Source organism: Hypanus sabinus, unplaced genomic scaffold (assembly GCF_030144855.1).
Source record: "Hypanus sabinus isolate sHypSab1 unplaced genomic scaffold, sHypSab1.hap1 scaffold_367, whole genome shotgun sequence".
Lineage (NCBI taxonomy): Eukaryota > Metazoa > Chordata > Chondrichthyes > Myliobatiformes > Dasyatidae > Hypanus > Hypanus sabinus.
The window spans coordinates 210,687-227,629 of record NW_026781263.1 but is presented as its reverse complement, the minus strand read 5'-3'; the positions used below and the strand labels follow the sequence as shown (position 1 = coordinate 227,629).

The window sequence follows — 16,943 nt, the reverse complement described above, 5'->3', positions numbered from 1 at the left end:
TGAACACCGAGGACAATTCATCATTACATAATACTTGGCGAGTCCCTTCCAAGCAAAGCTATCGAGATCATCCAGCGGTCGGCACTGATTTTATGGCCTATTATTTCTTTTAATTCTCCTGCACTTTATTATCCGACGCATTGAGAGTAGTCTGGAAAAGTAAGGAGTCAAAGCTGTAAAGAATTAGTCGACTTAACTATACATAACTATAAGAAGAAACGTTTCGCTCGATCGAGCACAGAACATAGAATATTACAGCACAGTACACCAGGTTTGGATAGGCTTTCAATTAATGTAAGATAGATCTAACACCACCACCCCCGCACCTGAATCAGAATCAAAGGTTTCAAAGGTACATTTAAAGAATTAGAACCGCATTTAATAATACAGACATACGTCATGGAATTGTTAACTTTACTGTAGCAGAACACTGAAATACAAGATAAATAAATATAGTGAAAATAAAACTGCGATACTGGTGGCAGCGGGGAGAAAACTGTATCTGAATCGCTGAGCCTGAGCTTTCAGGCTTCTGTATCTCCTTCCCGATGGTAACACTGCGTAGAGACACATCCTGTTAGTGGGCAATGTTAATGATGGACGCCACTGTGAGAAGATTCATCCATTGTAACAACGAACAATGAGATACAGATAATCTGTATTTACCAACAAGTATCTTTTATTATATCTACTAAAAACACGTAGATTTACACACCATCTCCCTGTGTGCACCCTACTGGAAACCCGAACACTCTATGAACAGTCAATGAAGTAAAAAGGTATTATCCGCGAAAACAGTCTACACTGGCAAGAAATTCCATAGAAACGTAGAAAACATAGAAAATCTACAGCGCAATACAGGGCCTTCGGCCCCCAAAGTTGTGCCGAACATGTCCATACCTTCGAAATGACTAGGCCTACCTATAGCCCACTATTTTTCTAAGTTTCATGTACCTATCCAAAAATCTCTTAACAAGACCCAATCGATTCCGCCTCGACCACTGTTGCCGGCAGCCATTTCAGCCCTGGGAAAAAGCCTCTGAATATCCACACGGTCAATGCCTCTCATCATATTCCGATCCCCATGTTCCCGATCTCCACGTGTCCGAGTGGTCCTACTTTTCGGAAATGGTTGGTCTTTGGCCGCTGGAGAGTTAACACCCCTGCATATCTGAAGCTACGGAATCTTATAGGAATATAGGGTAGCAAGAAAGGAGCTGAAGAATTGGCTGAGAAGAGTAAGAAGGGGGCATGAGAAGGCCTTGGCGAGTAGGGTAAAGGAAAACCCCAAGGCATTCTTCAATTATGTGAAGAACAAAAGGATGACAGGAGTGAAGGTAGGACCGATCAGAGATAAAGTGGGAAGATGTGACTGGACGCAGTGGAAGGGAGTGAGTTCCTCAATGAATACTTCTCTTCGGTATTCCCCACTGAGAGGGAACGATGACGGTGAGGACAATCGGAGTGAGTTTGATGTTCTGGAGCATATTAATATTAAGGGAGAGGCGATGTTGGAGTTGTTAAAATACATCAGCAGGAGTAAGTCCCCGGGCCTGACGGAATATTCCCCAGGAGTATTCCCCTTGCTCCACGAGGCAAGGGAAGAGATTGCTGAACCTCTGGCTAGGATCTTTATGTCCTCGTTATCCACGCGAATTGTACCAGAGGATTGGAGGGAGGCGAATGTTGTCCCGTTGTTCAAAAAAGGTAGTAGGGATAGTCCAGGTAATTATAGACCAGTGAGTCTTATGTCTGTGGTGGGAAAGCTGTTTGAAAAGATTCTTAGAGATAGGATCTATGGGTATTTAGAGACTCATGGTCTGATCAGGGACAGTCAGCATGGCATTGTGAAGGGCAGATCGTGCCTAACAAGCCTGATAGAATACTTTGATGAGGTGACCAGGCACATAGATGATGGTTGTGCAGTGGATGTCATCTACATGGATATTAATAAGGCATTTGACAAGGTTCCACATGGTAGGCTTATTCAGAAAGTACGAAGGCATGGGATCCAGGGAGGTTTGGCCAGGTGGATTCAGAATTGGCCTGCCTGCAGAAAGCAGAGGGTCGTGGTGGAAGGAGTACATTCAGATTGGAAGGTTGTGACTAGTGGTGTCCCACAAGGATCAGTTCAGGGACCTGTACATTTGGTGATTTTTATTAACGACCTAGATGTGGGGGTAGAAGGGTGGGCTGGCAAGTTTGCGAACGACACAAAGGTTGGTGGTGTTGTTGATAGTGTAGAGGATTATTGAAGATTGCAGAGAGACATTGATAGGGGTGTGAGGTGGTACACTTTGGAAGGACAAACTCCAAGGCAGAGTACAAAGTAAATGACAGGATATTTGGTAGTGTGGAAGAGCAGAGGGAGCTGGGGGAGCATGTCGACAGATCCCTAAGAGTAGGATAGTTAAGAAAGCTTATGGGGTGTTAGCTTTCATAAGTCGAGAGATAGAGTTCAGAGTCGCGATGTAATGATGCAGCTGTATAAAACTCTAGATAGGCCACACTTAGAGTACTGTGTCTAGTTCTGGTCGCCTCACTATAGGAAGGGTGTGGAAGCATTGGAAAGCGTACAGTGGAGATTTGCCACGATCCTGGTCAGTACAAGAAGACATGGCTTTAAGGTAAGGGGAGGGAAGTTCAAGGGGGATATTAGAGGACGGTTGTTTACTGAGAGAGTGATTGGTGCGTGGAATGCACTGCCTCAGTCAGTGATGGAGGCAGATACACTAGTGATTACTGACAAGTGTGAGGTCTTGCACTTTGGCAGGAAAAATAATAGAGCAAGTTATTATATAAATGGAGAGAAACTGGAAAGTGCTTCTGTGCAAAGGGATCTGGGGTTCCTGGTGCAAGAGACACAAAAGGTTAGTATGCAAGTGCAGCAGGTGGTCAAGAAGGCCAATGGAATGCTGGCTTTTATTGCTAGGGGGATGGAGTATAAGAACAGGGAGGTCTTACTGCAGTTGTACCGGGTATTGGTGAGACCACACCTGGAGTACTGCGTGCAGTTCTGGTGTCCATACTTAAGAAAGGACATACTGGCTCTCGAGGCAGTGCAGAGAAGGTTCACTAGGTTAATTCCTTAGATGGGTGGGTTGATGTATGATGAGAGGTTGAGTAGATTGAGACTCTACTCATTGGAGTTCCGAAGAATGAGAGGCGATCTTATTGGAACAAATAAGAATGTGAAGGGGCTTGATCGGGTGGATGCGGAGAGAATGTTCCCAATGATGGGTGAAACCAGGATTAGGGGGCAAAATCTTTAATTAAGGGGATGCCGTTCCAGCACTGAGATGAGGAGAAATTTCTTCTCTCAGAGGGCAGTGGGGCTGTGGATTTTACTGCCCCAGAGAGCTGTGGAAGCTACCACACTCAATAAATTCAAAACGGAGAAAGACATTTTCTTGGATAAAAATGGCATTAGGGGATACGGTGAGCGAGCAGGTAAGTGGACGTGAGGCTAGGTTTAGATCAGCCATGTGATCTCCTGGACCAGTTTTCGATAGCCTGGATGGGTCGGAGAGGAATTTTCAGATTTGTTCTCCTCAATTGGCAAATCGTTTTTTTTTTCCCCGGGTGATCATACAGGTTTGGGCGGGATGAATCATAAAATAAAATGGGAGGCATGGTGCCCTGTTGGTTGGCAGTGTTGCCTTGTGGGATTCGGTGAAAACCAGAGTTAAGATTGGATCAGCCATGAACTTGTTGAAAGGCGGAGCTGGCTTGAGGGGCCGAGTGGCCTACTCCTGCTCCTATCTCTTATGTTTATGTTCTTATGTGATGTTTGAGAGACTACTAGACACGTATATTGAGGAACTTAATGTGGGGCAGGGTGTTAGTTGTTATGTGGGAAGCAGTGTTTGAGGGTCGGAAAAAAAACTGTGGGCCGAAGGGGCTGTAATGTGCTATTCTATGTTTTATGTTCTATATATAATATAGTAATAGAAGAATAGATAAATCCAACAGGTTAGCAGAGTTTCTGCAGATATAAGTGTGTAAATATAAAACCCCAAACTTCCTCAAGCTTAGGTGGTAAATTATACAGTCTTACGATGGTATAGGAATGACGTCAGTTCAGTTCGTGATATTTAGTTGAGTAGAATTGAGGAGAGAGAGAGGTGATTTGTTTTCCAAGTAAGCCGTTGCCGTCGAACTTTCCGTTGTCCTCCGAAGACCTGTTAACGTTACCGACTGTAACCGCACAAAAGGGTACCGTCTTCTCGCGGTAAAGCTATCAACCCAGTCCAAGGTTAGACACACGGAGAGAATTCCACTGGTCACCCCCTTCCACACTGCGAGCAAAACCCACCCTTTAGAGGGCAGTGAAATCTCATCCAGAGTCTACTTATTCTTTATTTCCGTCCGTGACGTCCGTGTGTCTGTGTGAAAAGCCAGCTGACCTTGTATGTATCCCAAACATGCTGAACGCCAGCTACCCATTATATGGCCCCGCCCTTCCTTAAGAATGGAGACTCACGAGCTGTTCGGTGCTCTCTCTCTCTCTCTCTCTGAATCAGTGTTCACCCACTCTCTCCCTTTTTAAAAGGCACATCCATATTGAATAACGCTTAGCATTCTGTCACACCTCCCTCCTGTTGGGAAAAAAAAAAGTTTGATCAGCGAGCAAAATTGTTGTCAAACTTATGATTACAGAATATGAAGCAATTCATACATGATTAACATATAGCAGACTAGAGAAGTGTATAAAAATATTTTCCATTTCATTCTTAAACTTAACATCCGGACAGTCAATCCACCATGTCATTGTCTTTACCTTTCACATACATTGTTACAAAACCAGATTCTTGCAAAACCAAAACCCCGTTATCTTCAAAATGGCATTTGATCACACATTTTCTCATTTCCACTTCACTACAGAATATTTATCCATCACGTGATCAGCCCCAACAAGGCTTTCACGTTCCGCCTGAAATTTAGCCTGCACAGTAGCTAACTCCTCACTCGTGTTTTCTAAACGAAGTCCATTCGCTGAAATTCCAAAGAAATCCTTTGCTCCAAACAAGTCATTAATTCTATCTCCAAGATCATTCGTTCTATATCTTTCCATAAGAACCCCTGCCGATGGCCTCTCTTTGTCAAGACAACGCTTCCCTTTGTTTTGAGAGGTCTCCGAAGCCTGTCTCTCCAATTCCCAAACCTGAACAACATCACCAAGTTGTTTATCTTTAAATTCGAAAACATAGTTAAACGAACCTACGTGTACTGTCTCAGCATCTGGGAGAGCTGTTTCTGTCAGCAAGGTCAAATGTCTTCGAAATCTAGACTTCACAGGTACTTTATTCAAAAGTCCAGAGACAGCACCCTTCTCAATAACTTCAATAACATTCATCCCACCAGTTTTCATCTCATCACCGACATTTAGAACACTGTCTAACTCAGCTGACTGAGAATCCTCAATTTCCACTGCTAACAAGGTTAACCCCTTATTCACTGAACCAAGTCCAGCGGACACAAAAGGAGTGTATTCCTTTTCAACCGACTCAGACACCTCCGGCCTTAACTGAGTTCCAGCACAAGGCGCAATACCCTGTAAATTCACAGGTGCTTCAAGAACCTGAACACAGGCAATCGGGCAAGCTGCCACTTCTACGCTTTCATTACTAGCCCCAATTTCAAATTCCAGTTCATCCTGATTACCCCAGCTATTCTCTTCGAGGCTCTCATTCAGGAAAAACTTAACCTCATGGGTTAAACCGAACTCGTCTGCTGACTGATCAGACCCTGAGAGGGTCTCAGCCACTTTCTCATCCTACCCCTTTAATTTTTCTAACCGAAGCTGAACCTCAGCCTTAGCAGGTTTACTTTAAACAATATTTCCCATATGTTCTCTTCAAACGTTCCCTTGGATACATAATGCTTTGCTATAAACGCTTGTATTATGTACATCCTCATTCTAGTGGTCATCTTAAGTTTTAGCTTATCAGTAATTCACAACTGCTCATCTCTCTTAACATCATCTCATACTTCATGGGATGGCCCCACCGCAAGCTACCAACCTCAATCTCCATTGCTGCTGATTTTCCACGAAAGGAAATGTAAGGAGATACTCCCCTTCAAGATAAACCACTTATCACACAATTAAGCCTCCGACAAAATTACAATGGCTCCAAACAAATATTTTCTATATCCCAGACGAGCCCCCGATTTTATTAAACCTGTAACGAGTTAAAAGAGCCATCAGAAATGGAACACACTGGAGTCTGGTTTTAGAACAGAGAACATTGAATAGTACAGCACAGTTCAGGATTTCTGGCCCACAATGTTGTGCCGACCATTAAACCTGGCCTCCCACCTTAAATTGTAACCCCAGATCCCTCTGGTCTCCCACGATACAAAGTTTCCTGACATTTACTTTGTACTCTGCCTTGTAGGTTGTCCTTCCAAAGTGTACCATCTCACACTTCTCTGTGTTGAACTCCATCTGCCACTTCTCAGCCCACTTCTGCATCCGATCAATGTCTGTCTGAAATCTGCTACAAACAAAACACTATTTATTAGTATCAAAGTGATATAGCAATATAAAACCAGAACAAATCAAACATGCTAGCAGAGCGACTGACGGACTGGTGCAGAGACCAGTTACCTGTCTCTTCATGTGAACAAACTAAAGAGATGGTTGCTGACTTCAGGAGGGCCCAGAGCGACCACTCACCGCTGAACATCGACGGTTCCTCTGTGGAGATCGTAAAAAGCCCGAAAGTTCGTGGTATTCACCTGCCGGAAATTTCACCTGGTGCCTCAGCACCAACTCCAAGCAAAGAAAGCCCAGCAGCGTCTCTACTTTCTGCGAAGGCTGACGGAAGTCTATCTCCCAATCTCCCCCCGCCATCCTCATCACGTTCGACAGGGGTTGTATTGAGAGTAACCTGAGCAGCTGCATCACTGCCTGGTTCAGAAATTGCACCATCTCGGATCGCAAGACACTTCAGCGGATAGTGAGGTTAGCTGAGATCATCGGGGTCTCTCTTCCCGCCATCTCTGACACGTACACCACACGCTGCATCTGCAAAGGAAACAGCATTATGAAGGACCCCATGCACCCCTCATACAATCTCTTCTCACTCCTGCCGCCTGGGAAAAGGCAGCGAAATATTCGGGCTCTCACGACCAGACTATGTAACAGTTTCTTTCCCCAAGCTATCAGGCTCCTCATTATCCGAAGCCTGCACTGACACCTTGCCCTATTGTCCAGTTAATTGTTTCTTGCAATATATGCACTGTTTTGTGCACTTCATGCAGTCCTTGTAGGTCTGTAATCTAGTGTAGTTTCTCTGTGATGCTGTTGCTTTTTTTTACGTAGTTCAGTCCAGTTTTTGGACTGTGTCACATAACACCATGGTCCTGAAAAACGTTGTCTCTTTTTTACTATGTACTGAACCAGCAGTTATGCTCGAAATGACAATAAAAATGACTTGACGTGACTTTACTTGATTATGCATATATAAATGTGTAAATATAAAACACCAAACTTCTTCAAGCTTAGTTGGTAAATGATACAGTCTTACGATGGTATAGGAATGAAGTCAGTTCAGTTCGTGATATTAAGTTGAGTAGAATTGAGGAGAAAGAGAGATCGAAAATTGATTTGTTTTCCAAGTAAGCCGATGTCGTCGATCTTTCTGTTGTCCTCCGAAGTCCTGTTAATTTTACCAGCTGTGACCACACAAAAGGTTAGCATCTTCACGCGGTGAAGCTATCAACCCAGGCAAGGGTTAAACAAACCGATAGCCTTCCACCGGTCCCCCCTTTACCACACTGCGAGTAAAACCCTTCCGTGGGAACTGAAAGCTCAACCAGTGCCTATTTCGTTTGTATTTCTGTCCGTGTCTTCCGTGTCTGTGTCTGTCTGAAAAGCCAGCTGACCTTGTATACATCCCAAGTATGCTGAACACCAGCTGTCCATTACACAGCTACGCCCTTCCGTAACCATGGAGACTCACGAGCTGTTCGGTGCTCTCTCCCTCTGAATAGGTGTAACCCATTCCCTCTTTTTAAAGTCACAGTCAATATTGAATAAACCTTTGGATCTCGTCACAGTTTTTACAGATAGCGAAGGGTGTCAGCACACTTCTCCATCAATGTGGAAATGTAGTTTACATGTAGTACCAAACTGGCATTTTTGTCTGTAACAAAATGAAACCCGTATCGTGTCAGAGTGTTTTGCTAACAATGTTCGTGCAACATTGTGCTGAGCGAACCTGAGTACCTGACTGCAGACCGCAGTCCCTACACTATGTTTCATCTGCCATTTCATTGTCTGTTCTTCAAACCTGTCTGAGTCCTTCTGCAGACACCCATTTTGCTCTAAGCTGCCGATCCGGCACCTACCTTCGTAGCAACTACAAAGTCGGTCACCAAGACACCAACTCTGTCATCCAGATCAGTCATTTTAAAATGCACAGACGCAATCTCATTACCGACTCCAGAGGAACGTCATTGGTTACCGGTAGCAAACAGAATAGGCACGCATTGTGCTAACTCTTTATCTCATGCCAGTCTCATGCATCGATCCGTGCCAGTATCTTTCCTGTAATACCATGAGTTGTGATCTTGTTTGGCAGCCTCATGTGCGGCAAGTCGTTATAAACCATCTGAGAATCCAGAAGAAAAACATTCACGGCCTCTCCTGTGTCTATTCTGCTTGTTATTTCCTGAAAGAATTCCAAGAGAGTTGTCAGACAATATATACCCTGTAGAAAACCATGCTGAATTTGCCCTACTTTAGCTTGCGCTAAATATTCCTAAAAATCATCCTTAATGGAATCCAACCACTGACTAACTGTTCTATAATTTCCTTTCTTCTGCCTCCCTTCCTTCTGAAAGTGTGGGGTGACATTTGCAACTTCCTAGTTCGCCAAAAGCTTTCCAAAAAAAGTGACACTCTTGAAAGATCATTACTCATTCTTTAAGAGAAAAATGAGGGGGAATATTTCTTCTCTCAGAGGCGGTGGGAATGTGGCACGGTCGATTTTTAACATTTCAGAGATGTTTGGATGGGTATATGGATGGGAGGGAATGAAGGTTGCTGGAACTAGGCAGATTAATGGCTTGGCACAGACTAGACTGGCCCAATGGCATTTTCCTGTGTTGCAATGTTTCATGACTCTAATGCCTTCACAAACTCTTCAGCTACCTCTTTCTGAACCTTGGGGTGTACATCATCTGATCCAGGAGTCGTATCTACCTCCAGGCGTTCCAGCTGCCAAAACACATTTTCTCATTAATAATAGCATCCATACACACTTCTGTCCACGATACTCTTGAATTATTGGTTTTTTTTTTAAATGATGATAAGTCAGGGTAAGAGGAGCAGTGGGCAGGGGAGACAGTAAAACAAAGCGGTACTTCATCGATGACACTGGGAGAAGTGGAGAGATGTTAATTAATAAAAATCTCCTCAGGACATGTTTTTCCTAACGAAAACAGAATTGAGCACTGCATGCCGGCATGTGTAAAACTAGTACAAAATACACACCACTAAACTCAAATGAGAACACAATCCAGAAACATGAGGAAATGGTTACTGTGGAAGATCAAGTGAACCACTCATGTCCGTCCATAGAAGACATCCCAGTGATTTGAGCACACGATTTCCTGGCAAACTGAGAAATGAGTGTGCTTCGCGATGGCTGTACCTCAAGTTATACCAGCTTGATCTAAGAAACAAGTAAAATATAACTATTATTATTATTATTATTATTATTATTATTATTATTATTATTATTATTATTATTATTATTATTATTATTATTATTATTATTATTATTATTATTATTATTATTATTATTATTATTATTATTATTATCATCATCATCCATCATCATTATTTGACAAACCTTGCATAGACAGTCGCTCGCTCCTTCATCATTAAAGGTAAAAGAATTAATTAAATTGTCGAACTATATTCTAAATATATAAACATGAACTTTAGTCAGGATCCGTGCAGAGCAAAGTTATGAAAGTTGCAATAGAGCTGGTAGTTTATGAACCAGATCAGCCCGATACAATACAACTGAGAGATAGATATTAAACTTATGATTAAAAGTCGTGGGAACAGAGATAGGTTATCGAGTTTGCACCACCATTTCATCATGGCTGATCCAATATTCCTCTCTGACCCAATCGCTGGCTTTCACCCTGCATCTCTTCATGTCCGGACAAGTCAGGAATTTATCAATCTCTGTCCTAAATAGGCACAAAGTCTTGGATCTACAGCTGCCTGTGGCCACGAATTCCACAGATTCACCACACTCTGGCTAATCTCATCAGCGTTGGATATGGAAGCCCCGCTATTCAGAAACTGTTTCCTCTGGTCCAAGAATCTCCCACCACAGGACGCATTCGGACATCATCCAGCCCATCGGGGACATTCGATATATTCAAATTGTATCACCCGTCAAATTCTCTTCATATGACAAAATATTGAATCCCGGAATCATTTTCATAAACCTCTGTTAAACTCGTTCAGGTGTTTACACATCCTCTCTAAGACCAGGGGCCCAAAACAGCATACAATCTCTATGTGAGATTTTGCGCCTTTTTCAGTTCACGGCTGGTATGTACAGACCACGTGAGGTCCTCGGTGATGTGGATGCTAAGGATCCTAAAGCTGTTTACCCTCTCAACTATAGATCCATTGATGTCAATAGGGGTTGGTCCGTCACTATTCCTCCTGTATTCAACATCCAGCGCCTTTGTTTTTGCGACATTGATGGAGAAGTTGTTTACTTGACGTCACTGTGTCAGAGAGATAACTTCTTCCCTGTAGGCCACTTCGTTATTTTTTGAGATTAGTCCAATCAATGTACTATCGTCGGCAAATTTAATTAACAGATTGGAGCTGTGGGTGGCGATACAATCATGGGTATACAGGGAGAAAGGGAGGGGACTCAGTACATGGCCCTGAGCTGCTCCTGTGTTGAAAGTCAGAGGGGTGGAGGTGAGGGAACCCATTCTTACAACATGCTGGCGATCTGAGAGGCAGGGTCAAGGACGAGATCTCTGAGCTTCCTGTCGAGCCTGGGGGCAATTATGGTGTTGAATACTGAACTATAGTCCAATAATAGCAATCTCACATAAGCATTCTTCTTCTCCGGATGAGTAAGGACGATGTGTAGATAAGCGGCTATTGCGCCTTCTGCCGATCGGTTGCGTCGGTTTAAAGGGGTCCAGCACCCCCCTTTCATAAACGGGTTACATACACTAATCGCACAGGCCCACGGCAGTCACCAAGTAATCTCAATGTCCCACTGTGTCCCCACAACCTCTTGTCAATCAGGAACGGATATGTCCTGGGAAATGCATAACGGAAATGTGAAGATATTTTAGGCAGGGGTTCTGGATAGGTTTGCCCCATTCAGGCAGGGAAAGGACGGTAGGGTGAAGGGACCGCACCGGACCCTAACAGAATCACCTCTGCCTTCAAATTCATCCTTCCAAAGTGAATCATTCCGTACCTTTCCGGGTTGAACTCCATCTATAACTTCTCAGCGCTGCTCTGCGTCCTGTAGCTGTCCTGTTGTAATCTGTGACAACCTTCTATGCTATCCATAATTCCACCAACTTGCACATCATTGCAAGTACAATAAACCACCATTCCACTTCCTTATTTACATAATTTTTGAAGCACAAAAATTCGGCGTTCTCGGAACAAATTTCTGCAGGACACCACGGGCACCGGTATCCAGAGAGGAAACGTTCCATCCACAACTATCCTCTAGCTTCTTGGGCGTCGCTCCTGAATCCACCAGCCACCATTTCCAGGATACCAAATTTTCTAACGTTCTGAAATGTCTTACCTGATTAACTGAAGGATGACCATCACATCCTCACAGAGTTGAAGCAGGCTCGAGAAACATCATCTTCCCCTCACAAAGCCATATCGATTCTTGCAAATCAGGTAATACTTCTCCAAATTCTCCTAAATTCTGTTTCTAAGAATGTTCTCAAATAAGTAGGGCTTACCGCTTCCCACAGTCACCCAGGGATTCTCCCGACCACACAAGAGGACTTACCTATCCTAATGTTTTTTTTTCCGAAGTTCCAGTACATCCTCCCTCCTAATCTCGGTATGTTGTCGCACTTGCTCTGTCACTGGTCTGCCTGCTCTGAACCCGACTCTGTTCCTGGTCCGCCGGATCTGAATCCTGCTCTGGACCTGTTTCGCCAGCTCCGGATCCGTTTCTGACCTGGTTGCCGCCCTGCTCCATACCCTGCTCAGCTTTGGTTGCCGGCCTGCTCTGTATCCTGCTCTGCGCTGGTTGCCGGCCTGATCGGAATCCTGTTCTTTCCTGGTTGCCGGCCTGTTCATCATCTGTTCTGTCCGGCTGGTCGTGTTCCCCTGCTTCTCTCCGACGCTGGTCCCGCTGTTCCGCCTTATTCGCCTTGCCTGCGTTGTCACGCTGTCGGTTGCCTTTCCCAATGTACCCGGCGTATCACGGTAGTCCTGCGGCTCAACCTGAGCCCAGCTCTCTTCTGATCCCTCGCTTCCGTCGGATAAGCCAGTCCGTCGCCGTTACCCCTCGCGTGGATCTCTCCCTTCCTGTCCTTTGACCCCGTCGGGTCAGCCAGACAGTTGCCGTTACCCTACGGGTGGTTCTGTCCCTTCCTACGCTTCAGCTCTGATGGCTTGTGCCCCGCACCTGCCCAGCTGTCCGCACCTTGCCCAGGTCTACGTGTTTCCGCCTGGGAGGCGCCCCTGCCCGTGATCCATATGCCCGACTTGAGTACTCATCCTGCCCCGCCTGAAATCTGGGATCCTCCCACCTCGCCTGAACCCTGGGATCCTGCCGTCTCGCCTGACCTCCGGGATCCAGCCCCGCCTGTATTACCCTTTGCATGCCATGGCATCCCCATCCTGTCCTACCCCTAGCAATTCAGTGCCTGCGTCCTGCATTTGGGTCCATTTCATGTCCGCTCCTAACAGATACTTTCTCAAGTCAACGGAGGGCCGCATGCTAGTAAAAATTCCTCAAAGGAAACAGAGTAATGAGACGTTTTCCAATAAGCCGAGGGCCGCACATTAATACGAGTTCCACAATTAAAACCGAGTGGTGAGACTGTCTCCAATAAGGAGAGGGTATCTCATCGCTCCGAGAACCACAATAGGCACAGAGCGGTGCACTGCAGGTGCAGGAGGAAGTGTGATCAAAAGGTGAGCTTGAACTCTTCCGCTGTTCTGCACCTACTCATAGTGACGCTCGAAAGGCAATAGACCTGACAGTAAATCAGGGGGGAAATATACAACTTCGTGGCAAGTAATAGAACAACCTGTGAACCTGCGGATCGCTCACAAATTTTACTTGTTCCTTTGTTCAAAGAGAGAATGGATAAAGAAATAATGGTATAATTGTCGCAGGTTTGAGAATATCATTGAAGTGAAATAGACTGCATCGCAGGTCACGGGTATGGGGTGGTCAAGTCCTTCACTGGCAGAGGTCAGATTCCTGCCAAACGGCCCATGTGTGCGCTGGAAAACATTGCTCTTCAAACTGTCCACAGCCCTCGCTAATTTCCAGGAGACACATTCCGTTTTTGCTCAAAGGTCTCTGGAATATCGCTGTGGATCTTTTAAACTGTTTGGAGGAATATGTGCAGTGCATTTTATTGTAACACGTGCCAGATATCACTGTGATTTCCATCACTCATACCGCCCTGAACGGCTGGAGCGAACGAAAGAAAAGAATAAACGAATTTTCCCCTTTAATAAAGAAGTTCTCCATTTCACCTGCCAGAACAAACTCCTTCCCTCAATTTCAGAAGCCAATGTGTTCCGTCAAATGGTACCAAATAAATCGACTTCAAGATGAATGCCAACGTTAAAAGCAACAGAGATATAAATATATCTAATTTAAATAGATGAAGCTGGGCATCATTGAAAATAACATAGAAAATTCGCATTATTTTTTTTAAAGCAAATAGATTGCAATGTCCCTTGAGGAGTCAAATTCAAGACACGGGAACAATGAGTAAAAAATAGTTTAACATAAGTGTTTGTGCAGTTGGTTCTCACTAATGTCCCTGACGTGATCGCCACTCTAATTGCCTCAGTGTAATTGCTGTCTCCTCAATAAAAGTCTGCTAAACCGATCACCGGTCCATCTGAGCAGCTGAAACGTCCCGCACAACTGAACGCTGCTTCTGACGGAATATGGGATATTCGACGATTTACTACATCGCGGCTATTTTCTATCCCAAACTTGTAGCGGTTGGTGTCCCCGGTAAGATGCTGGAGCTGGTTACTTTATGTATGGTGCCGTCGTTACTCTGCCGCGGTATCCGCACTGTTACTGAGCGCAGATTCTACCGTCGGCTGAAACGTGTTTCCGGAATGGAGTATTCAGGCAGCTAATGGTTTTATTTCCATTTTCCTTACTTCGATCGCAGTGTTTTCTTCCTTTGTCAATTAAGTTGGTGCCGACATTGCCACAGTTTCATAATTTAACCTCCCTAGGCTTTCTGACGTGATGCTGGTCTCTGCTTTTCAAGGTACGAGTCTCTATCAGTGCAGACTCTTCGACCTTATAACAACGCGGCAGCTTATTTAAATGACGGCTCAGTATATTTCCAACATGTAGGACTGTTCTTCCGTGAGTCAGTAAATGAGAACTCGTGCTTTATGTCTCCATGATGCCACTCTGTCACCGCTACAAACAACCCCTTCAGATTTTTCACCTCTAATAATGGAATTGGTGTTGTTTTCAGGGGCGATCGACTGCTCACCGGTCCGTGAGTCGTGGAACTCGGATGCCTCGCTCTAAACTGTGGGAAGGTCGCCAATCCACTGACACTCACATCCGTCATTGTCCTCCAGCCGGAAGGCAGCGACCGAGACCGCACACACTGGATTCCCGCTTTCCACTTCCAAACAGACGATACACTGCACAGCATCGGTAGAAAGGGGTCATTCAGGGAGCTGACCGTATTTCTATTTTGATTACAAATTTCTTGCAGTTAATTTAACGGCGATTGTGATCCTATCTCGGGGAAAATGCGGACTCTCCAAATGCATCACCCATTACCTGGTTGCAATGGCAACAGCGGATCTGATGGTGGTTATCGTTGTTGCTTTAGTGGAACAGACCAACAATATCTACATTTATTCCAGATCCCTGCTCATCACTCCTGTATGCGCTCTGACACTTGTATTTGTGGTTGCGACGCGGGACTGCTCTGTTTGGTTCGCGGTCAGTTTTACCTTCGATCGCTTCATCACAATATGTTCCCGAAAGCTGCGGGACCGATACTGCACCGAGAGAACAGCAACAGTGGTTATCGTGACCGTGGTTATAGTGAGCTGCGGGAGATGTGCCCCGTTATACTTTGTCATTGAACCTTACGTCATCATTGACAACACGCCGTGGCGGTGCACCACCACATATGAATACGCTACTTCACCCGTGTGGAGAGGATACCAATTACTGCTCGGTATTCTAACCCCATTGCTACCAATAGGCTTAATCCTGGTGTTTAACGGGGTAACCGTAAGGTATATCTTTGTGGCAAATAAAGTCCGCAGAAAGCTTCGGCACAGCAGCGTTAATCAGAAGAATGCCGAGGTGGAAAAACGCAGAAAATCGATGATTTTGTTGTTTTCTATATCAGCTAATTTCATATTGTTTTGGATCCCCTATGTAGCCCATTCAGTGAAATGGCAAGCACAAAACTATTTTTACGAGGACAAATATTTGAGTTCCCCGGTGTACATCCTACAGCAATTTGGGTTAATATTGCAATTTCTCAGCATGTGCACCAATACATGTATCTACACACTGACACAGAGGAAATTCAGAGAAGAGCTGAGGAATGGAATGAAGTATGTGTTCACATTAAATGGTCATCTGTGTAGATAGCGCCCGTGTCTAACGGCAGTTCAACGGAGTTTTCAAATAAAGCCGTTTTATAATGAACAGGATTGGCAAATGTGTCATAAATTCAAAAAATCATATGCCTGGTCATCCGGAAATTGCCGAACTGGCGGAAGATAGCTGACTTCATACAGTTCAGGTAGGTTGCAATACAAACGCTCATTGCTGCTGGCGTGATTGTTACACTGATTGACGTATGTTACGAACTATCAGAGACACGCGACTATCACAAGGGCAGGAATCTCTTCAGGAATTTCCGTGTTTTAGATATTTGAAAATGGACAGGGTCGGGTAACAGAGTGTAAAGCGAGTGCGATGGGAAATCAGGGACAGTATCGCAGCTGCAGAAAGGGAGGACAACGTGGAGCGTTCGTTTGTTAATAGACTGTGAGACGAACACAGAAACATGAAGGGCGCGAACACCCCATTTAGAGTATTCTATCCAGCGGCTCACCAGATAAAAAAAAAGAACGCAACGGGAACGGCGAGGAACCGATCGGGATGCTGATCTTTGACATGCGCCATGATATTGACACGGGAAAGTGAAACTTACACAATATTCTTTGGCACCTCCCCAGGGTAAAATGTTCAGTTATGGTATAATTTCTCAGTAGTATCCAGGAAAGATTCATGTCACTATAAGAAGAAAGGCGGGCTAGAGAACCGTCCACACTGGATCTAATATTAGAAAAGGAAACAGTTTAGGTGACAGATCTCTCCGCGGATCAGCATTTCAGAACGATAGGGTAGAACTCCCCTACATTTACCTTGAACAGGGGTAAGACCAGGGGGCATGGAATTTGGGGTCTGCGATGTATGGTGCTACTTGGCAAGAACTTGGGAACGTAGATTGGGATATGATGTTCTCAGGGAAATGCGCAACAGAGATTGTTTAGGGAGCACTGACATGCGTTTCAGTAACAGCTTGTCTCATTGATGCATGGAAAGGATGAAAGCGTAAAGTAACTCTGGTTGACAAGAAAGTTGGAACAGCTCGCCAAGAGGAAGAAAGAAAGATACCCAAGGTTTAGGAAGAAAAAATCGGGTAGG

General features: G+C 44.7%; 1 protein-coding gene across 1 annotated transcript in view; it reads left to right on the top strand.

The window, feature by feature from the left end:
- The window catches only part of LOC132388617 (oocyte zinc finger protein XlCOF6-like), a 288,409-nt gene that overhangs the window by 77,267 nt on the left and 194,199 nt on the right, over positions 1 to 16,943 (top strand). The window contains exon 6 of the mRNA XM_059960991.1: positions 11,306 to 11,315. Coding sequence (XP_059816974.1) covers positions 11,306 to 11,315 — 10 coding nt within the window. The remainder of the gene's footprint in view (positions 1 to 11,305; positions 11,316 to 16,943) is intronic.